The sequence below is a fragment of the Musa acuminata genome, chromosome BXJ1-6 (genome assembly GCF_036884655.1).
Source record: "Musa acuminata AAA Group cultivar baxijiao chromosome BXJ1-6, Cavendish_Baxijiao_AAA, whole genome shotgun sequence".
NCBI classification, from domain to species: Eukaryota; Viridiplantae; Streptophyta; class Magnoliopsida; order Zingiberales; family Musaceae; genus Musa; species Musa acuminata.
In genome coordinates, this window is record NC_088332.1 from 17,787,791 (window position 1) to 17,806,442 (window position 18,652).

At 35.7% G+C, this 18,652-nt stretch overlaps 1 protein-coding gene across 3 annotated transcripts; it reads right to left on the reverse strand.

Annotated features, from left to right (window-relative positions):
• Positions 1-1,721: 1,721 nt before the first annotated feature.
• LOC135676567 (uncharacterized) lies at positions 1,722-14,774 on the reverse strand. Of its 3 annotated transcripts, XM_065187897.1 has the most exons (10): positions 14,494-14,774; positions 13,549-13,595; positions 10,918-12,300; positions 10,654-10,742; positions 8,574-8,676; positions 8,389-8,493; positions 6,178-6,292; positions 5,875-5,916; positions 5,749-5,778; positions 1,722-2,007 (listed from the first exon to the last, which is right to left on the reverse strand). In XM_065187897.1, exons 1-10 carry the CDS (start codon positions 14,705-14,707, stop codon positions 1,856-1,858), a joined length of 2,280 nt encoding a protein of 759 aa, XP_065043969.1. In that variant the 5' UTR covers positions 14,708-14,774; the 3' UTR covers positions 1,722-1,855. The 3 variants fall into 3 exon arrangements, with proteins under 3 accessions (XP_065043969.1, XP_065043968.1, XP_065043966.1); XM_065187896.1 differs by lacking the exon at positions 5,749-5,778 and having other exon boundaries at positions 5,779-5,916; positions 14,494-14,772; XM_065187894.1 differs by having other exon boundaries at positions 5,749-5,916; positions 14,494-14,772.
• Between the last annotated feature and the right edge of the window lie 3,878 nt (positions 14,775-18,652).

The window sequence follows — 18,652 nt, forward strand, 5'->3', positions numbered from 1 at the left end:
ATGTGCTAACTATTCAATTTCGGTATAGTCTTGGAATGTGATCAGATTTATTGTTGACATTAAGAAATATTATATATAAACTCTTATTAACACTATTGATGCAGCGGATGCTATTATGGACGATCGATTATTCTAAAAAATAATTGGTTCACTCCCTAACATTATAGTTGTATCATGTTATAATACGAATCCTAGTAAAAAGAAGTTACATGTTGATTATAAACTATATTGATATTAATTATTTATTATGTTAATAAAGTCCAATTATATCTTTTTGTAGTTGAGTGGTGGCTACAACTTAGAGAAGAAGATGCGCCAAATTTAAAGAATGTTATCGTTCGTATACTTTCGCAAACGACATCTAGTAATCACGAATGTAATTGGTCAATGTTTGTATTGATTCACATAAAGGTCCGCAATAAACTATCGTAAAGATAGTTGGAGAAATTAATACATGTCCACTATAACATGCGGCTAAGATTGTAGTGTGCCAAGTTAAACAAGGAGCTAGAGGAAACATAGATTAATCCCATCGATCTCCAACTCTATAATGAAAATTCAAAGTCGATATTAGAGTGGGTTGAACTAGTGGAGAACTAAGATTAAGATTATTGAACTCAATAAGGTATTGGTCAAGTTTATACACAAAAAGGGAAGGGGAAAGAAGTAGATGATTTTGAGCAGATGCGATAAAGCCTACATGACGTAGACACAGAGTGAAGCTCATCATATTCATAACTATTGTATTATAGAGAATCTTACGAAAAATAGCAATATAGTAATGGTCATACTTCTCCGAGAAGTAAAACGATAATTGATCTTATGATATGGAGCAGTAAAACAATGACGAAAGTAGAAGTTCCGATATTATTCTTCTTGCTCCACACCAATACATGCCATAATCGTACTTACCTCATGAGTCGCCTCGGACATGCATGATCCACAATGATCAGACTATGGCCATCACCACATTGATGCACTAATAGCATACAGTATATTAGTATACTATATCATGAGATCAATTTCAAGATTGGGTCTTACAAGAATATAAAATTGATATATAACTGCATAGGATTCAAGACCTTGATCCACCACTCATGAAATCTCATCGTTCTTTTTTTATGGCAAAACTAGATATATCCATAATTTAATTTCTTAATTCATTTGAATCTTAAAGTTTAAATTATTTTTTAAAAACTTAACGATTCAAATTATTTCTTTATAAATTATTCAATATTTATGAAAGAATGATCAGAAACATACCACAAAACTACTCAAAGATTAAAAAAAGATATGTATCACTCTTCTTTCCTAATTTAGATTATTTTTACTAAAATTAAACTAAATTTATATTTATTTTTAACTTTAAAACTTTAATCTAATTTTTTTATTTATATTTATTTTTAATTTTAAAATATTTTTAAAATTATTTTTTATGATTTTTTAAATACCATCCATACATTCCGACATTCGATATATCAATATATCTCGATACATATTAAATCATGTCAAATCGTAGATACATGATTCATGTTAAATCAGGTCAAATCGTAGATACATATTAAATCATGTCAAATCACAGCCGTAGTAACTTCAAGAATGAATTTAATATGCTCTGAGAGCTTGTATGACTTAATCTCAACGTCGTGCACAGGAAACAGAGACTGCAGCATCCGTATCATAGAAAATAGTGGCAATGTATAGAAAACCAGACACCAAAATCCAGTTAAGTAACATTATTTATTGAACATACCAAAATATCCACCAATTAAACCACTGTCCTCGGCAGCTAAATGAACACACATGATACAGCTGCTATAAAACATCAAATATGAACATAGGCCTTGCTGAAAACTCAGTAGCGACGGCTGCTGGCCGTAGACAAAAGCACTCTATTTGGTTTCTTCCCTTTCTTTCCCTGTGCACTCGTCTGCTGCTCGGAGCTCTCAACATCACAGGCAGAAGATAATATTGTAGCAAATGACGATGTTGTCATCGGCCTAGGGGCTGTATTGAAACCAAAAGTAAAAAGATCATAAGCTATGCCTTAAAGAAATCTCATCCAGAAAATGCTTTTTGATATAACACAAAAGTAAAATATGGATGTTCCAGCAGTTTGATAAAATTAATAAACCAAAACCACTGTCACCAGAAGGGATGCACAAGTTTCAGCAGACAACTAGATTTGAAGGGTGACAGTCACATTCGCTGTCTATAACAAATTTTATAAGGTTATGATAAAGATCTTCAGCAGCAGTCATTAATTTTTTTCGGTTAAAGGCATAATTGACTGTTATTTTGTAAAAGGGCCTCTATATGGTCTGTGAACAATCACAAGGCCCCAACTTGATTAATTTGGCATATAAATTCAAACAAAGAGACCCCTAAGATTAATCACTGATGTTTTGAAGTTAGTTCAAACCAAGAGTTCCAATTTATAGTTTTGGATTCTCAAGAATTTTAAAGAGAGAAGTTTTGGCCAAAGCTGACATGATATTGACAGAGGTCAACCAGAGTGGTGACTTACCCTTGCAAGATTGCTTTGTGCTGATCAGTGTGGATCCTATATCTAAGAATATTAACAATGTGAGGCAACAAATCTAGATAGATGGCCTTTGCAATGAAAAGGGTAGGGAAAGGGGATCACAAGTGTAAAACAAGGTTCTAAATGCTGATGACCCTACCAAAATTTTGTCAGACCAAAAAATGTGGTATGCCTATGCAAGCTGACAAGAAAATACTAAAATGTTAGCAAAGGTGGAAAGCCTTCATCCCTGGGAATTAAACCATGATTGGTTCAAGTATGGCATCAACCTTATTTTCCTTATTTAATTTAATATATTTTCTATTCAACAACTACAAAATCCTTTAAAAAACTTCCTTGCATATCCATGTTTTTTTTCCAACATTATATTTAATACTACGACTTTCAATTTAACCATAATAGTGATTTAAAAATCATTAGGTGTCAAGATCCAAAAATGTCCGAGGCACTAAGCGCTCACCTAGGTACTCATCCGAGCGAAGCGAAATGCTAAAATATAAAAATATATAATATAATTAATCAATATAATTATTTAAATAAAAATATGATATTAAATTAAGAAAATCTCGTAAAATCACAATATCACATTAACAAAAAATCTCAAAATTCAAAACAATAACAATAATTTCAAATAAATAAAAATTAACAGTATTAAAATCAAAATAATATATTATTAATATAATAAATAAAAATACTATTACTAGTATACTATTAGCAGTATACTATTAATATACTGTTAACAGTATACAAACGAAGTGAGAAGAGTGTGAGTAAGAGTAAGATCGAGGTTATTAACTAAGAGCAGTGGCAGCGGGAGCGGCGAGCAACGACAGTGGCAGCGACAGCTATAGCAACGAGCAACGACAACGAGAGCAGGAGCGGCGAGTGACGACAGTGGCAACAGTAGTAGCGACAGCGGGAGCAGCGAGCGACGACAGTGGCAGCGGGAGCGACGAGCGACGACAGTGCCAGTAGTAGCGGCGAGCAACGACAGCGGGAGCGAGAGCAACGAGTAAGGTTAGGGTTGGGAAGTCGCGAGAGGAAGGTTGATATCGGTGCTTTAGTCGGTTCAATCGGAGCGGGAGCAACGAGCAGGGTTAGGGTTGGTAAGTCGCGAAAGGAGGCTAATATCGGTGCTTTAGTTGGTTCAATCCAGGGTTAGGGTTGGGAAGTCGCAAGAGGAAGGCTGATATCGGTGCTTTAGTCGGTTCAATCAAAGCGGGAGCAACGAGCAGGGTTAGGGTTGGGAAGTCACGAAAGGAGGCTAATATCGGTGCTTTAGTTGGTTCGATTGAACCAACTAAAGCACCAGAGACCGAACCAGACCTAAAACGTTGGTTCAGTCGCTTGGTATAACCCAAGCACTCGCCCGAAGGGCCCGGCGCCTGGGCTCGGGCGAGCCAGGCGATGCCTCTTTGAAGTGCGCTGCCTGGAAATGAAGCGAGGCGCTCGGGCCTCGCCTCGCCCGAGCGCCTATTGAAATCATTGAACCATAATATATATCCTATCATTAAGGCCAATCTAAAGACGATTACTCTGTTATTTCAACTCTAGTTATATCAACTCAAGACAAGTGCCCGAGCGCCCGAGCGCCTATTGAAATCATTGAACCATAATATATATCCTATCATTAAGGCCAATCTAAAGACGATTACTCTGTTATTTCAACTCTAGTTATATCAACTCAAGACAAGTTCCCAAGCAGCAGAAGCAAATGAGACAAAATTTTGTTTGATTTATCTTCTGAATAATTTTAGTATTTTATGGAATTTTTACCATGTAATAATTTGTTACATAGCGACATCTTAATTATTTTGATTACATTTAATCACACAAGAAGAAAAGGTAAATGAGCTAGAATGAAAGAAATTAGGAAGTTACATTTAATTGAATACACTTGACATGAAATAAAATAATCCCAACCAAATATCCCGTTGATAAGAAAGGGCATGCCTTTGAAAAAAAAAATAAAGTGAATATTTTCTCATATAAGATTGACTAACATTAAGTGATGGAATATTGTTTCTTTAGATATATTTTTCCTTTTTTTTCTTGTATTTTTGGTATAATTTAAAGAGGGAAAGAGTTGTATTAACTATTAAAAAATAAAACTGCAAGAGGTTCCCTCACATGAAACTCCCTGCAAAACCAACCTTGCCCTGAACTAAACCAGCATGTGTGGTCACACAAGGCAACATGGTTCTCCATGCCCACAAGCCTGACACATGTGACCCCTCTCTTGTAAAGTGAGATTTACCTCGTGCAGGAACCCCCACTGACCCAACCATGCCCTGACCTAACCTCATGCACATGACCTCCGCCCAAGGCACAAGCCAGACCTCACCTGAAAACACGCTTAACCCCTTGCCAACTTAGCCTTGCCTTGACCTAGCCACCGGTCAATTAAGCAATGTGATCTAGTTCCCCACACGTGTGGACTTGACATGCATGACTTCTTCCCCATAGCTCGAGCTTGACCTTGCATGGAGACCCACTTAAACCCTGACCTACCTATCTAGCCAAGTGTCTCCATATCCGTTGGGTCTTCCACAGCCGTCACTCACTCCCATCTGGTATGTGTCTTCTGTTCTCTTCCACCTTAATAATTAAAAGAGCTCTTAGGAGTATTGGGCCAATGGGTGTTCGAATTTATATTATTTTATTATTAAGATATGGACTAAGTTAATAATCATTTTATTAATTGAGTACACTATAGATGGTTGGGATACATATGATTTGATGTTTTAGTGGTAGTTGCATATGTAATAATAATAGTCATGTTTTATTGAAGCATTTTTTAGTAATAATCCTTAATACTTAATAATATTTTTATATCTTTGTAAGATAAGCATCTTGTTTTGCTTGGGCAAGCACCTAGTGGCTCGAGCAATTAGGCAACTTGGCACCTTGTAGGGTCCAGCACTTTTGAAAATACTGGTTGAAATTTACAGTAGAAGTTCCTGATTTTGAAGGATGAAAAATTAGTTTGACTAGCATATGTCAAAAGAAGAATAGTGGTATGCAAGAAAGGTAAAGACCTTGGATAACTCTTTTGGAAACCACAAGAAATTGATGACTTTGACAAGAAATATATGGTCATCAGCAGAGATCAATGGCAGACCAAGTCGGGACTAAACTTCATTAAATTCACTTGAAATATTAAAGAAATAACCAACTAAGAAATAAATTCAAGTAAACCATACCATAAACATGAGAAGCTTCAGCCACATCACCTGATACATCAGCAGATTCTTCAGCTCTTAAAGAAGGTGAATCATGTGCAGCAGCAAAACCAAGCCGTGTTACATCAGAAAACAGTTTTCTCTCACCAGTGGGAGGACTGCTGGATGGTGCAATGTTGGCTCCTAATGCTTAAGAAGGAACAGAAAATAGTCAGCAAAAACTGCAGTTCCACAAAGGTTAATGAATGCCCTTAATGCAACTCACAGCAGTGATACTATCTATCAAAACAATATGCATTTCTAGTAATGATGATACTCATCGAACATCTTAAGATTGAAAAAATGAAAGGAAACACATTTTAACAGTTATCACAAAAGCAGAATTTATTAGATATGCTCTAAAATTCACATGTGAAAATGATTTCAATACTGGAGGCACAAAGATCATACCTTCAAAGTCATCTGATGAAAACACAACATCTTTGTGAGTTAATTGCCTCTGAGCAGATGATATCAGATTGAGCTGTGCAGATGCTGCTTCAGCCCTTGCTCTCTCATCATTTTCCTTGAGGGCAGAAGAAAAGGACTAAGATATTCAATATGCAACTTTCAACACTGAGACATTCATTTTTAAAGGTCAGACAACCATACTGGATCCAGACATTAGAAGCCTCCTAAATTTGTCAGCCACTTCTATCCATCAGCTATGGTGTTCAAAAAGATCATACTTCATGACAAATAAAAAAAATGTGAAATGACAACATAAACAGCACCATCTAACCCACGATACACCTTTCTTTAATTTGCACACAGATGGAGTTTTGCATTTTAAAATTGGATTGATGATGCAGACCAGTCAGTGAACATGTAAGTCTGACAGTCATGGCATATTTTAGGATTATTTCAAGAATGCCTTTAGCTGATCTGAAACATATATTCAGATATCAACAAGTTCAACCAACACCAATTGATCAATCAATTGCATGTTATTCATTAGGCCAGCCATAACATTATTCCCTCTTTAATCTTTCAGTAGCTTTATTACAGTATTGACCACATGGATGCACTCTCATCACTCTTCATCGGTACCATTGTTGCATGTTGTAAGATGCATTTGACTCCGAAAAGGTTGATAAATTATCACCATGTATTTGTTGACCATAAGATCCAAGGTAGTAGGAAGACTAAGAGTGCAAGGGACTGCTATCCGGTTTGATATCATGTAGGCAACACCTCATATCCTCGTATAGATCAACAACATTTTTCTTTCCTTTATCTTAGTAATCATAAATGAATTGCATGGTTACTCATGCTCCCTGATCCACATCTTAGGTGGTGTGACTTAAAAACTACTAGATACACGTTCCAACCATCTGTGTTTGAGTGGCAGGAATATGAGATTGGCAGTCAAGGCCACCATCATTAGTACGCTACATTCTGGTTCATGTCACTATTATCTTCATGGAGCTCACAAAGTATGGATTGTAAGGGAGACATCTTGTCACTCAATTTCCTTGAAGTCTTGAGTAAATTTGGAAGAGATTTGGTCTGAGTGTGGAGTGTGATTTCGATGAGAGGAGAAAAGAATGAGAATGAAGAAAGGAAAAAAGGTTTGTTCAGTCCTTTTTATGCTGTTAAAAAGACCACAACAGGGCTCTTTGACTAGGCTTACACTGGATGGGCTTTCCGCCTGGTACAATGATGGTAATGGGCCGAAACCAGGTAGTAAGACCTAAACTGCATGTGGATCAGGTTTACGCCAAAAATGGTAAATACCAACTGGTCCATATATGTCTGGGTGAGGAGAAACTTGCATCACTGGATATACCTCACATAGCGCAGCAAACAAACTGGGTTGAAATCAAAGAGTTGTACTTAGTAGAACCTTAAATAGATTAAAACATGAATCTCAACGAACTTCCCCATCTTGTTATGTTTTTAAGTGTATACAGTCATACCCTCACCGATACAACAAACAAGGTGGGTTGGGATCAAGAACTCTCTCAACACACATCACTCAAGTTGAAAACTTATTTGCAGCAAGGTTCACTGTACTACAGCATACTATTCGATACGGGCAGTACATACCAATTTGACAGGAAATCGATATGTGCGGTAAATACCGGTACATCAACATGCCCCACCATATCATATGTACATCGGTACAGCTCGATACATACCATACCAATGATCGATCGATACACCAGTATGGACCGGTAAGACGAACTTTGATCTGTAGCATGTGCATTTTAGATGCAAGCCCAATTTACACATGTATTGTGATTCAAAATCAATATAACCTGCCAACTATGACATGCCTGGCATTTGTTGGAAATGCAGAAGAGTAACCATGATAGCAGTTGATGAGTGCACAAAATCATAAATGCAGGTCTCCAAACAACTTCTTCAAAACTCCAAAATGAGGGCACCATTAGATAAATATTTGCCTCGTGGAATAAAATGACAATATCAACCATTTCTGAGGGTTATCACTGACCAAGAAAATCCCACAAGATACTAATAGTTCATCTCATTAATAAATATATTGAACAAATATCAGCATTTTAAAAACCAACAAAACAAATGTCTAGATCAATAACTTGGAAATTGCAATATTAATCAAGAACCTTAAGACTTTCAATTCCAACTGATAATATGTACCTTCCTTGCAAGGCGGTGCCTCTGCTTTTCACGCTTTTTCATTTCATCCAAGAATGGAGCTAAAGAGCTGGAAGGCAATAGATCTCTCAAATCAATTTCACAAAGCTGCATTCAGTGAAAAGTGAAAACTTGTATAAGTAATGCAAATCTCAATTTTCTGAAGCCTAACAAGTGACAGAAACTACCTGAAATGTTGTTGTTAAAGAGAAATGACTTAGGTAGCGGTAACGCCTTCTCATAGCTTCTGACTGAGTTACAGTTTCCAGCTCCAGAATTTCACCACTAATACTGCATTTAGATTGTTCCCAATATAAGTGATGATTAACATAATTGCAACAAGTAAAGTACTTAATCATGATATACATGACACAAAGATCATTTGCAGTACAAATCTCCAGACTTCCCTTATCCTCATAGTACTTCCAAGGCATTTCCAGTAAAATAAAAACCAAGATTCCAATCTAGACCTTAGAAAATAGCATATACCATATCCAACCTAATTGACATGTCGTGCTTATTCCCCGAGAGGATAGGCTATGACAGGCCCATGCGCATGCATTGGTTACTGAACCAGGTCGCACAGGATGCCCTTCAGCTCACATAAGTCCCAACCCTATGGTGCAAACCAAGCAAGGTTGACTCATGGTCGCACTAGCCAAGGATTGAGCCAGCACCTAGGCTGGCTCATGTGATCGCCCGTGATGCACAATACCCCAACTGAGATGCTTGCCTAAGCTGCAACCAGTTCAAGGCATCTCCCCGGAAACTTGCCAGAGCCACTAGGCAAGTGCCCGAGCATCCATCGACAACACTATTTCTAGATAAAAGATATTTGGCTACCAACAAAGACATTACCTGTTGATGACTCTTCATTGCCCATAGTTTTACACCAAAGAAGAGTTCCACCCATTAATTTGTTTCTATCTTATTTGACCCTAAATTGACATTAGAAGACACCCATTGTTCCCAATGATTGAACACATTTTTCACCTCTTTTACATAGACTAGAACTTAATTTAGCAGCTCTTTCTAACAGTTGTCCATGCAATCATCAGAGCAAAAAACAATATTTTATGTAGAACTGCAGTATGGGCTGTCACAAAGAAAAATGTAACAGAAATCATTTTTGTCTGCCATCAACATGGAAACACATGCATCTAAACACCTACACTATTGTAGTTGTATGCAAACAAAGTTTTCCTTTTATGAACCCTAATGGCAATAATCATGGATGTGATAAAAACAACACTAGCAGGCAAGACTTCAAATATTGGCAACATAGGAGAATTCTATGTATTTCTGGAATGTGCTGACCGAAGCGGTCCAAAAAACGGGCCAGAATATGGTATAAATTAGCTGAGACTAAAATGGTTTGGTTTGGCATAAAACTCCTTGTGTGTAGAACTGTAACTAAATTAAAAGAATCAGCAATTCTCCCCGTAATTATATAAAACATGGTTATCAAGCATAATTAAATTAAACATCAGAGGTTATAAGTTGATCTTAACTACATCTGGATAGAGTCCCTAAAGCTAAAACTAAGGCCAAGTGGTAAAAGAAATATTTTGTGGAACAGATATGCTACAGACGACAAAGATTTCAACAGAAAAGGAGGAATCAACAAACAAAAATCAAGTATATCATGCTTGATCAACCAGAAAGAAGACGAAAAAAGATATGCCAATAAATGATAACAACCAAATATTTTCTCCTAAATTCCAAAAAAAGGAAACCCTTTCTTCTAGCCAATCAAAACCTAGTTGGAATATCTGATCCCTTTATGAGTATTTAATGACTGGTTGCAATTTCAATCAACACTATTCAACAAAACACCAAATGTTCTCTATATAGATTATCTCATTATCCTGTTTGATTTAATCCTATACATAAAATCTAACACAGTTCAAGTGGTCTTTGTATTATCTTTACTTATACAAATTCCAATGACTGTCTTGTATCATTAACCCTTTTGATTTCAAATTAACGGAAAAATTAGGGACTTAAAGGTCATCAACAAAGTTTGCGTTCGAAATTGCTGCTACGAGTTCAAGAAGACAGATCATAATTAAGGTGTACAAAATTTTGAACCATGAGTGATCAGAAAAGGAATTGTTTAAACTATGAAACAAACATACTAATGACAGCCACAAAAGAAAAGGTTAAGAAAAATAAAGTCAACGAAAAAAAGAACATAAAGTTACTAAAACAACCACAACAAGTGGAATTGTTACATCTGCATTTGTCTAAAACAAGAAGTTCAAGCACCTTGGTGGAAGCAAATCATAGCTCCCATAGTGATGAAGGAGACACTTCATGTTCAATGGATGAAGAATAAGATGTTGACCATCAGTTGCCTGTGCAGATAAAATGGCATTCAAGCATATCCAAATTTTATATATTCATATATATAACAAGTCATATAGAAAAAAATGTGAATGTAGTTTTGCTCCCACAGAAATATGACTTAAGTAAAAAGGTTTATGGGTAATTATTTAGATATTTCAAAATTCAAGAAAAATCATATACTACCTGGTAAAAAGTGTATGAATCCCTTTCGGTTCCACCACTGCAACTATGTGAATTTCGCTGTGAAGTCATTTCTTCTTGCTGGAAGCTCTCATCTTCATTGTGTGACAATGGGACTTCGTTGGAGTTCTCTAGCTGTTCAGAATTAGCAGCAAGTGGTAATAGAGTGCTATCAGCAAATGCATATGATTCGGCATTTCCAGTGGAAGAGCCAGTTTTCTCATGATCTGGTATATAACACACCATTCCAATTCCAGATTCATATGCATATGATTCGGCATTTCCAAGATTTGAAGTCAAATTTAGTGCATGAGAATTCCTATTTTTAGAACTAAGAGAAGTCTTGGAATTCACGGAAGGAGTGACATGGTCCCGTAGAGGAATGGTGCTGTCAGTTTGTTGCTCCATCCAGGCCTTCATCCTCTCCTCCAGCTGTTCCAATGCAGCACAAACATATGGAAGCTTCTCCAGATCATCAACAAGACCAGAATCTGCTTTATGTAGCCAATCATAGAGATCAGATTTAGCTTCCCTCACAGATAATTCCACATCAGAAGTCAGAACAAACTTAGAAAACAAGTCACAAAGGCCATCTGTAGTGCATGGTGTAGAACTTTCAACTTGTTTCTTTTTCAGCACAGGAAATACTGAGACTTTGGGTCTGGTTAAAAGTGTAAAATGTGCATGATCACCAACACCGAACTGCTTAACATTCTCAATAAGGACTGTATACAAATCTTTAGTAGATATCACTGTAAAACAAAGGGGACATTTTTTCCAGCATTCACCTTTGTGATTTTCCTCTCCCATGAGCATGTATCGTAGTATACAAGGAAAACAGTATATATGTCCACATGATGTTATTTGTGGACAAAGTGGAGTGTCCAAACAAATTGGGCATTGCACTAGCAAAGGGGTTGAGTATCTAACACAGATCACTTCTTCCCAATGTAGCATTTTATCTGGATCCATAGATTTGATTTCACAGCCTCCTCTATCTAAAACCACAAATTTGTAATTTGCCTGTAGGAACAAATCTTTATTGTAAGGTTTTATCTTCTGCTGCCTTCTTGGAGGAATTCTGGGTTCAGAACGGGAAATTGGATCATAATAGAAATTAAGCAGATGATTAGCATTGATAACATTGTTTCTTCTTGTAGCCGACTGACCAGCATTCCCATGTAGACCACTAGGTCTTGTAGCTAAATTTCCAGAATGCACAAATTTTGCATTTGCTGGTGGTCTCTCATTGCCTTGAGAAGGTCCAAACTGATTGGACCTAAATTGAGAAGCTGCCTCTTCTCTGCCTAACTGGCATTCATAAGCAGTGCCACTTTTTTTACAACATGAGACTTTCTTAGTACCACTGACTCTGGACCCAATCACCTGCAAAGAAGAATATAAATATATTTTCAGATGAGGCACAAGGCAGAACCACTTCAGAAAACTGAACCTCAACAGAGAAGACCACTAAATATTCACAAGCACCAAATTCAGAAACTTCTCAGGTGCTAGAAGAAGCATCCAGTTACCAATAAATCATCAATTAGTTACATTAGACTATTAAATAGTTTTCACTAGTTTGTAATCAATTGTCCATTGGAAAGATTCACAGAACTCCTTATGTCATGTTTTTACCATCCTCTATATCCATTCTGTTTGCAGAATTTACCAATTTCAATACATATTATTTGTAGTAAGCCTCCATCCCTTGGGAATCAACAGTTGTTAGAGACTTAAGTGAGAGAGAAATGAATATCTCGCCTTGCCAATCAATGTTGTCAATGTCACTCATATTTTTTTTTGGGAAGGGGTGAAGAATTCAGAGTGGAAAATTGACCCTTTTACCTGATGGACCCACTTTTCCATTGGGTAACTCACATCAAAAGGCAGGATTTCACTCTAACATTAAGTCTTCCATTACAATCTATGGTCTTCAAACGAAAAGGATCTTTCTTGAATGCATAGACACCTAAAAATGTGGTCTCTGGACCTGTGTTGATGACGTGATGGACTCTCTAAGTAGAAGAATCATGATTATACTTTGCATTGTCCAGATCGCAAGACAGAAAAAAAGATATTTGGTAAAACCGTGAAGAAATTGGTTCCCCCACAACTGTGGTAGATGCTTTTCTCATATATTTTCAGGAGCCTAATAAAGATGAAGCGAAATTATTTATGCAACATTTTCAGTCATTTGAATTGTTGTATTGGAGTAAGCTGTTCAAAATCAACAACATCTTCTTCTTGTAAATTTAATTTGTATAGAGTTATTCTCTTTGCTTCTTGTGTAACTTCTGAAGTAGCAGTTCTCAGAGGAATTACTTCAGTGGATATTAATAATTTAGATCCTAATTTTTCATTAGCATTTTCATTTGCACAATATCCCATAATACAGCATGTAATGGCTTCCATAATATGTTCTTCTCTTATAACAAAACATGAAGTTGTTAATTTGTTAATTTAGTATGAGACCAACTGACTACTATAACTTATGTCATTGAATAACTAAAATACAAGAGTACAAGCAATTGGAGTGTGATCACATCTGCTAGAATGGATTGGTAAATGTAAATGGAGGTTATATATGACACCATTATAAGACGAAAAAGGATGTAGGAGATATTTCCTCACCTTCCTTGTTGAATTGTAAGAACTTCCACCTGCAGGAGCTGCTGATTCTGCAAAATATAAATTGCGACACATAACTCAAGTCTGTGGAAGGAAGCATCAAAATAGAAGCTCATATCAATTGTGCAAAACACAATTTGCAAAATCATATATAGCAAAGACAGTTCATTTCACAAATATGGCCAAAGAAATGTCACACGAAACTATGAGAAATTTCTTCCACAAGAAGATTCATCTATTTAATATTCTCTCTTCCCAGTAACAGCTAGCACCAATAGAACATTAATCATGTCATCAGTCTTTCTAGCGCACTGCACGCAATGCATGTCTCTCTCAGTTCAGTGCAGCATTATGTTTCTTGAATGTGCTAAGATGGTCAGCTGTCGAAGCACATGACAGTGTAAACAACCCGTATGTTGCTAAATAAAAAAATTCACTACCCATGATCTTCTCAAGTAGACAATAGTAGCGCTTTCTAAAGAAGGAAGTGTAGCAAGCGGCCACTCTGTTTAGGATTTGGAAAGTTATAATGTCAGGGAGTAATGACTATCTGCACCAATTTGACATCAAATTATTCTTACCACCGAGCAAAGTAGTACTTTCGACATCAAAGAGAACAGGAAAATACACATTCTGAAATCCTCGATAACAATAGAACCACCAATTGATCGAACAACAAAAGACAAACAACTCATATTCATGACCTTCTTGTTCGTATCGCTTTAAGCTACCAAGAACCAGTCAAATCCAGCAGTAAAGATACACACCGTTGAGGCATCTCAACAATCTAACAGGATGCTCAGAAAGAGAAAAATTTTAATCTAAAACTAACGTAGAATTCAAGATCATCTAGAAACCCCCAATTTTGCGGAAACACATCAACAAACCCTAGAATCCAGAGTTAACGTCGCCAGGCGTCAAAACTTATCAAATCGAGCAAGAACTCACCTGAAGAATTTGCTGGAGCAAGGACATGGGACCCCGAGGTGGAGGCCGGCGCAGATCCAGCGGGGCCGAGGCCACCGGAGGGGAGGCTCTCGACCCAAGCGTCGAGAGGGCGGCGAGGGTCCGGTGGAGAGCCATGGTGAAGACGAGGGTTGGGAGACGATCGAGCCGGATGGGAAATTGCGGACCTTTGGGCGTCGGTGGGGTTGATGGACATGAAACGCCTGCGCTGAAACGGGGAAGGATGCTGAGGGCAATCGCGCAGAGACCGTCGCGGGTGGGAGTCGGGTATTAATAGAACTTGGGTAACTCTACCCCTGGCCGGGTCGAGAATATGCCAAGGCCTTCCTGTGTGCTCATGAAAAGACTAAAACACCCTTAGTCTGTGGCGTCTATTTACAGGTTGCACGTGATGCTCGGGTACGTGTCGAGAGAATCGTACTGTAGGGATTGGTATTAGTAGGCGTAGTCGAGCCGGTTGTAATTATACTTCTCAGAATCAAACGATGGGATGGATCAACTGATTAAATTATATATCTTTTAAAAATTTTAATATTTCTTAAAATTATATAAAAATAATTTTAAATTATATACAGTTTTTAAAATTTTAAAAATCAAATTTTAAAAATCAAATGAAAAACATAATTTTGATCATATAAAACAAATTAAAGATATAGAAGGATTCATGCGAATCAAATATATAATTTTACAAAATCGACCTAATTTTATGTGACCCGAATGATTCATGCGAATCAAATATATAATTCGTTGGGTCAATCGCTAAAAATTCAAGTATATCAAACTGTTCGATGATCTATTTCTCACTTTTTTTTTATTTTTTTGGTCCGATCATTTGATCTGATTTTGATAAGTATGAATTCAGTGATTTTTATTTATTTTGATAAATAAATAAAAATAAAAAATTTATTGAGGAAGAGAAGACTTTGATCCCCAAACAGAGATTCTTTTAAACAATGATACAGTATAAAGCACAAGATTTATATGGTTTAATCTTTCTTATATCAAATTCTTATTCATGTGAAATCAAATTACAAGATTTATATGGGGTTTAATCTTTCTTATATCAAATTCTTATTCATGTGAAATCAAATTACAAGTACCTTGAAACACAAAATCTCCGGTACATATTCTCACATAAAATTCAGAAGAAAAATAAAATCATGTTTTTCATCACATCTTTTAGATCTAGTAGAGTAAAAACCCAAAAATACTCACATTCTTCCCCGCCAACGCATGAACATATATGGTTATTCGTAAGATAATCATATCTTAACTTTAATGATTTATTTCTTTAAAAAAAATATTTTTTTTACTTGGATTCCTTATCAATCTAAAAATATTTATCAAACACGATAATTTTAGTATAAACTAAACTATCAATAAAAAATATTTGCAATCTGAATTCTCTATAAGATTTGCAATACAATGTTCATAAGTGTGTTTAACGAAACATAATCTCTCGAGCAATTTGTTTCCTTTTCTCCGAAATAACGAAGGCGATGGCTATTAGTGAGTTTCCAGTACCGAGGAAGTCAACAGATGAGGGATGGTAATACAATGTTCATAAGTGTGTTTAACGAAACATAATCTCTCGAGCAATTTGTTTCCTTTTCTCCGAAATAACGAAGGCGATGGCTATTAGTGAGTTTCCAGTACCGAGGAAGTCAATGGACAAGCCCAACCAAATGCTCCAATGGTGTAAAGGATGCTACAGAGTTGGCAACTTCTGATGGGAAATGAAGAAGGAGCTCAATTCCCAATTCTACCTTGAGGAAGTTGAATACTCAGCTATGGCAACAACAAGGGCGGTTTAGTTGACCGCGAGAAAGCCAGAGCCACAAACTTGGGCCAAGAATCGAAAGCTCTTCATGGACAAAGATGAGTGAGTGAAGATCGAAAAAGAAAGCCCAACTCCAACGTGGAGTTCATCCATTGGGGCCCTTTTATTTCATCCTTGTATTATTCCAAAAATAATAATAAAAAGTCCGATTATACATTATCTATGGAGACTATTGTTCTTACAAGGGTTCATCTTATTTGGTAGAGAGCTGATACGATTTATATTTTATTTTTGATTTCAAAGTATATTTACAACGTAACTAGAGTTATAATCAATGTCATAAAACATAAATATCCACTCCTATGATTTTAGACCCTTATTTAGATCTAAATTGAATGCAAGAATGAAAGACTATAAATAAATTAAAAATTATAGATACCTAATCTAGCTTTTCCTTATGCATTTATTCTTTTTTGTTCCATTTTTTCCCAAAGTGAAAAATAGAATAACAACAAGAGACCAAAAATATTTAAAAAAAACAAAAAAAAACATTACATAGATTAATGAGATCCACTAATAATAATGTCTTTGGCAAAACGAATATTGTTTTTGTCTGCTCAAAAGAATAGTCTGATGAATCATTTATGGCTGACATGATGGGTCAAATATAACGACTTCAGTATAATGCATGCATAGACCTTTGGAAAATTATATTATTTTTTGGTCAATCAAAAATTTAATACATCAAGTGTAGTCAAAATTTATTGAAAATATCATGGGGACTTCCGATGAATGATAAGAGTTTAATGTGCCTTATATATTAGCAAAATATTAAAAGAAAATCATTTGTATTATAAAATTGACACATAAGGTAGTCTACTATGTTTTTATTTTGAACTTCAACAACTCTTTAAACTACATATAAGGATACTTTTTCGGCAAGAAACTAATCAAAATTAACTTGATTATTGAGACATATTTCAAAAGCACCCCTAATAGTCTTACAAATATTTTTTTATTATTAATCTAAAGTAAAATCTAAGATATAAATATTCTTTATCCTCGAGTTATGAGTCCTACAACATATCATCTTAAGCATAATAACACCTGAAAGCCTAAATAAATCAAATTATTTTCATAACATTGGATTGATGACCAAACTTGATCTTATAAATTTGGTATAAGGAGGGTATGAACCTTGACTTGATTACTAACAATCCAACCTCCTTTCATCAGCCTCGCACTCGAGCATAAAATATCATTGTTGAGTCTGCACTTGGCTACTCGATCTTTTATCGATCTCTTAATATTGGTCAGCCCAAACCCTAGTCTAGATATTGTTTAAGCCTCAGCTCAAGCTATATATACTATTCTAATATATAGTATTTTTGTCTATCATAATTTAAATCTAGATACTATTAAGAAGAGAGCCTCGTTACTTGTGTCAAGTTCTCATTAGTAACAAAATCAACAACACAAATGTAAATAAAGTCTATTTATATTTATTCTTTTTTCATATGATGCATCTATCTAAGATATATATATATATATATATATATATATATATATATATATATATATATATATATTTATTTGATATGACCAAACTATCCTTATTGCTAGTGGCACATCAATTCAAGATGAGAAAACATTAAAAATATCCTCTTTGCATATGATGCATTTGTTCAAGAAAAAAAAATATGTACAAGACATGACTAAGATATATCCTTTTATGTGATGGCATCCTCTTAAGATTAAAAAAAAATTAAAATATCTTATATGATCAAAACATCCCTTTTGTGCATAATGTTATCCGCTTGAACAAGAGACATCTAAAATTCTTGAGGTGATGTGTTATGCGTTGACAAAAATAAAATACAAAAGAGAACGAAATGCATTGAGTTGAAACAATGCAATATTCCCTATTTATACAAGTTAGAAGAGAGAATTTTTCTCAGTATAGGAGGATTTTCCTCAACAGATTTACGACATCTCTTCAACAGAGTTGGGGAGATCTCGGCTATTGTTGAGGTTGCTATCATGGGAAATTTTAAATGTTATCATGCCCCTGCAAGATAGTGCTTCTATCAAGAACGCCGATCTTAGACCGATGTGATGAAAGCGAGTTGCGGGTGAGAGGCTTTGTGAGAGAGTCCATTAGTTGATCAATCGTATGTACGTGAGAAACATGTAGTTGATGTTTGACAACTTGTTCTCGCACGAAGTGAAAGTCGATGGCTATGTGTTTCATCTGTGAGTGGAATACTGGATTAGCACATAGATAAGTGGCTCCGACATTATCATAATATATTGTAGGAGTAGAGGTGATGTTGATGCTAAGTTCCTTGAGAAGATTCATGA

Coding starts and splice junctions, on each gene's coding strand:
- LOC135676567 (XM_065187894.1), bottom strand. CDS start 14,707: ATGTCCATCAACCCCACCGACGCCCAAAGGTCCGCAATTTCCCATCCG. Junction 8,494..8,573: donor CTTTAACAACAACATTTCAG/GTAGTTTCTGTC, acceptor CACTGAATGCAG/CTTTGTGAAATTGATTTGAG. Junction 5,917..6,177: donor TTCATCAGATGACTTTGAAG/GTATGATCTTTG, acceptor TTCCTTCTTAAG/CATTAGGAGCCAACATTGCA.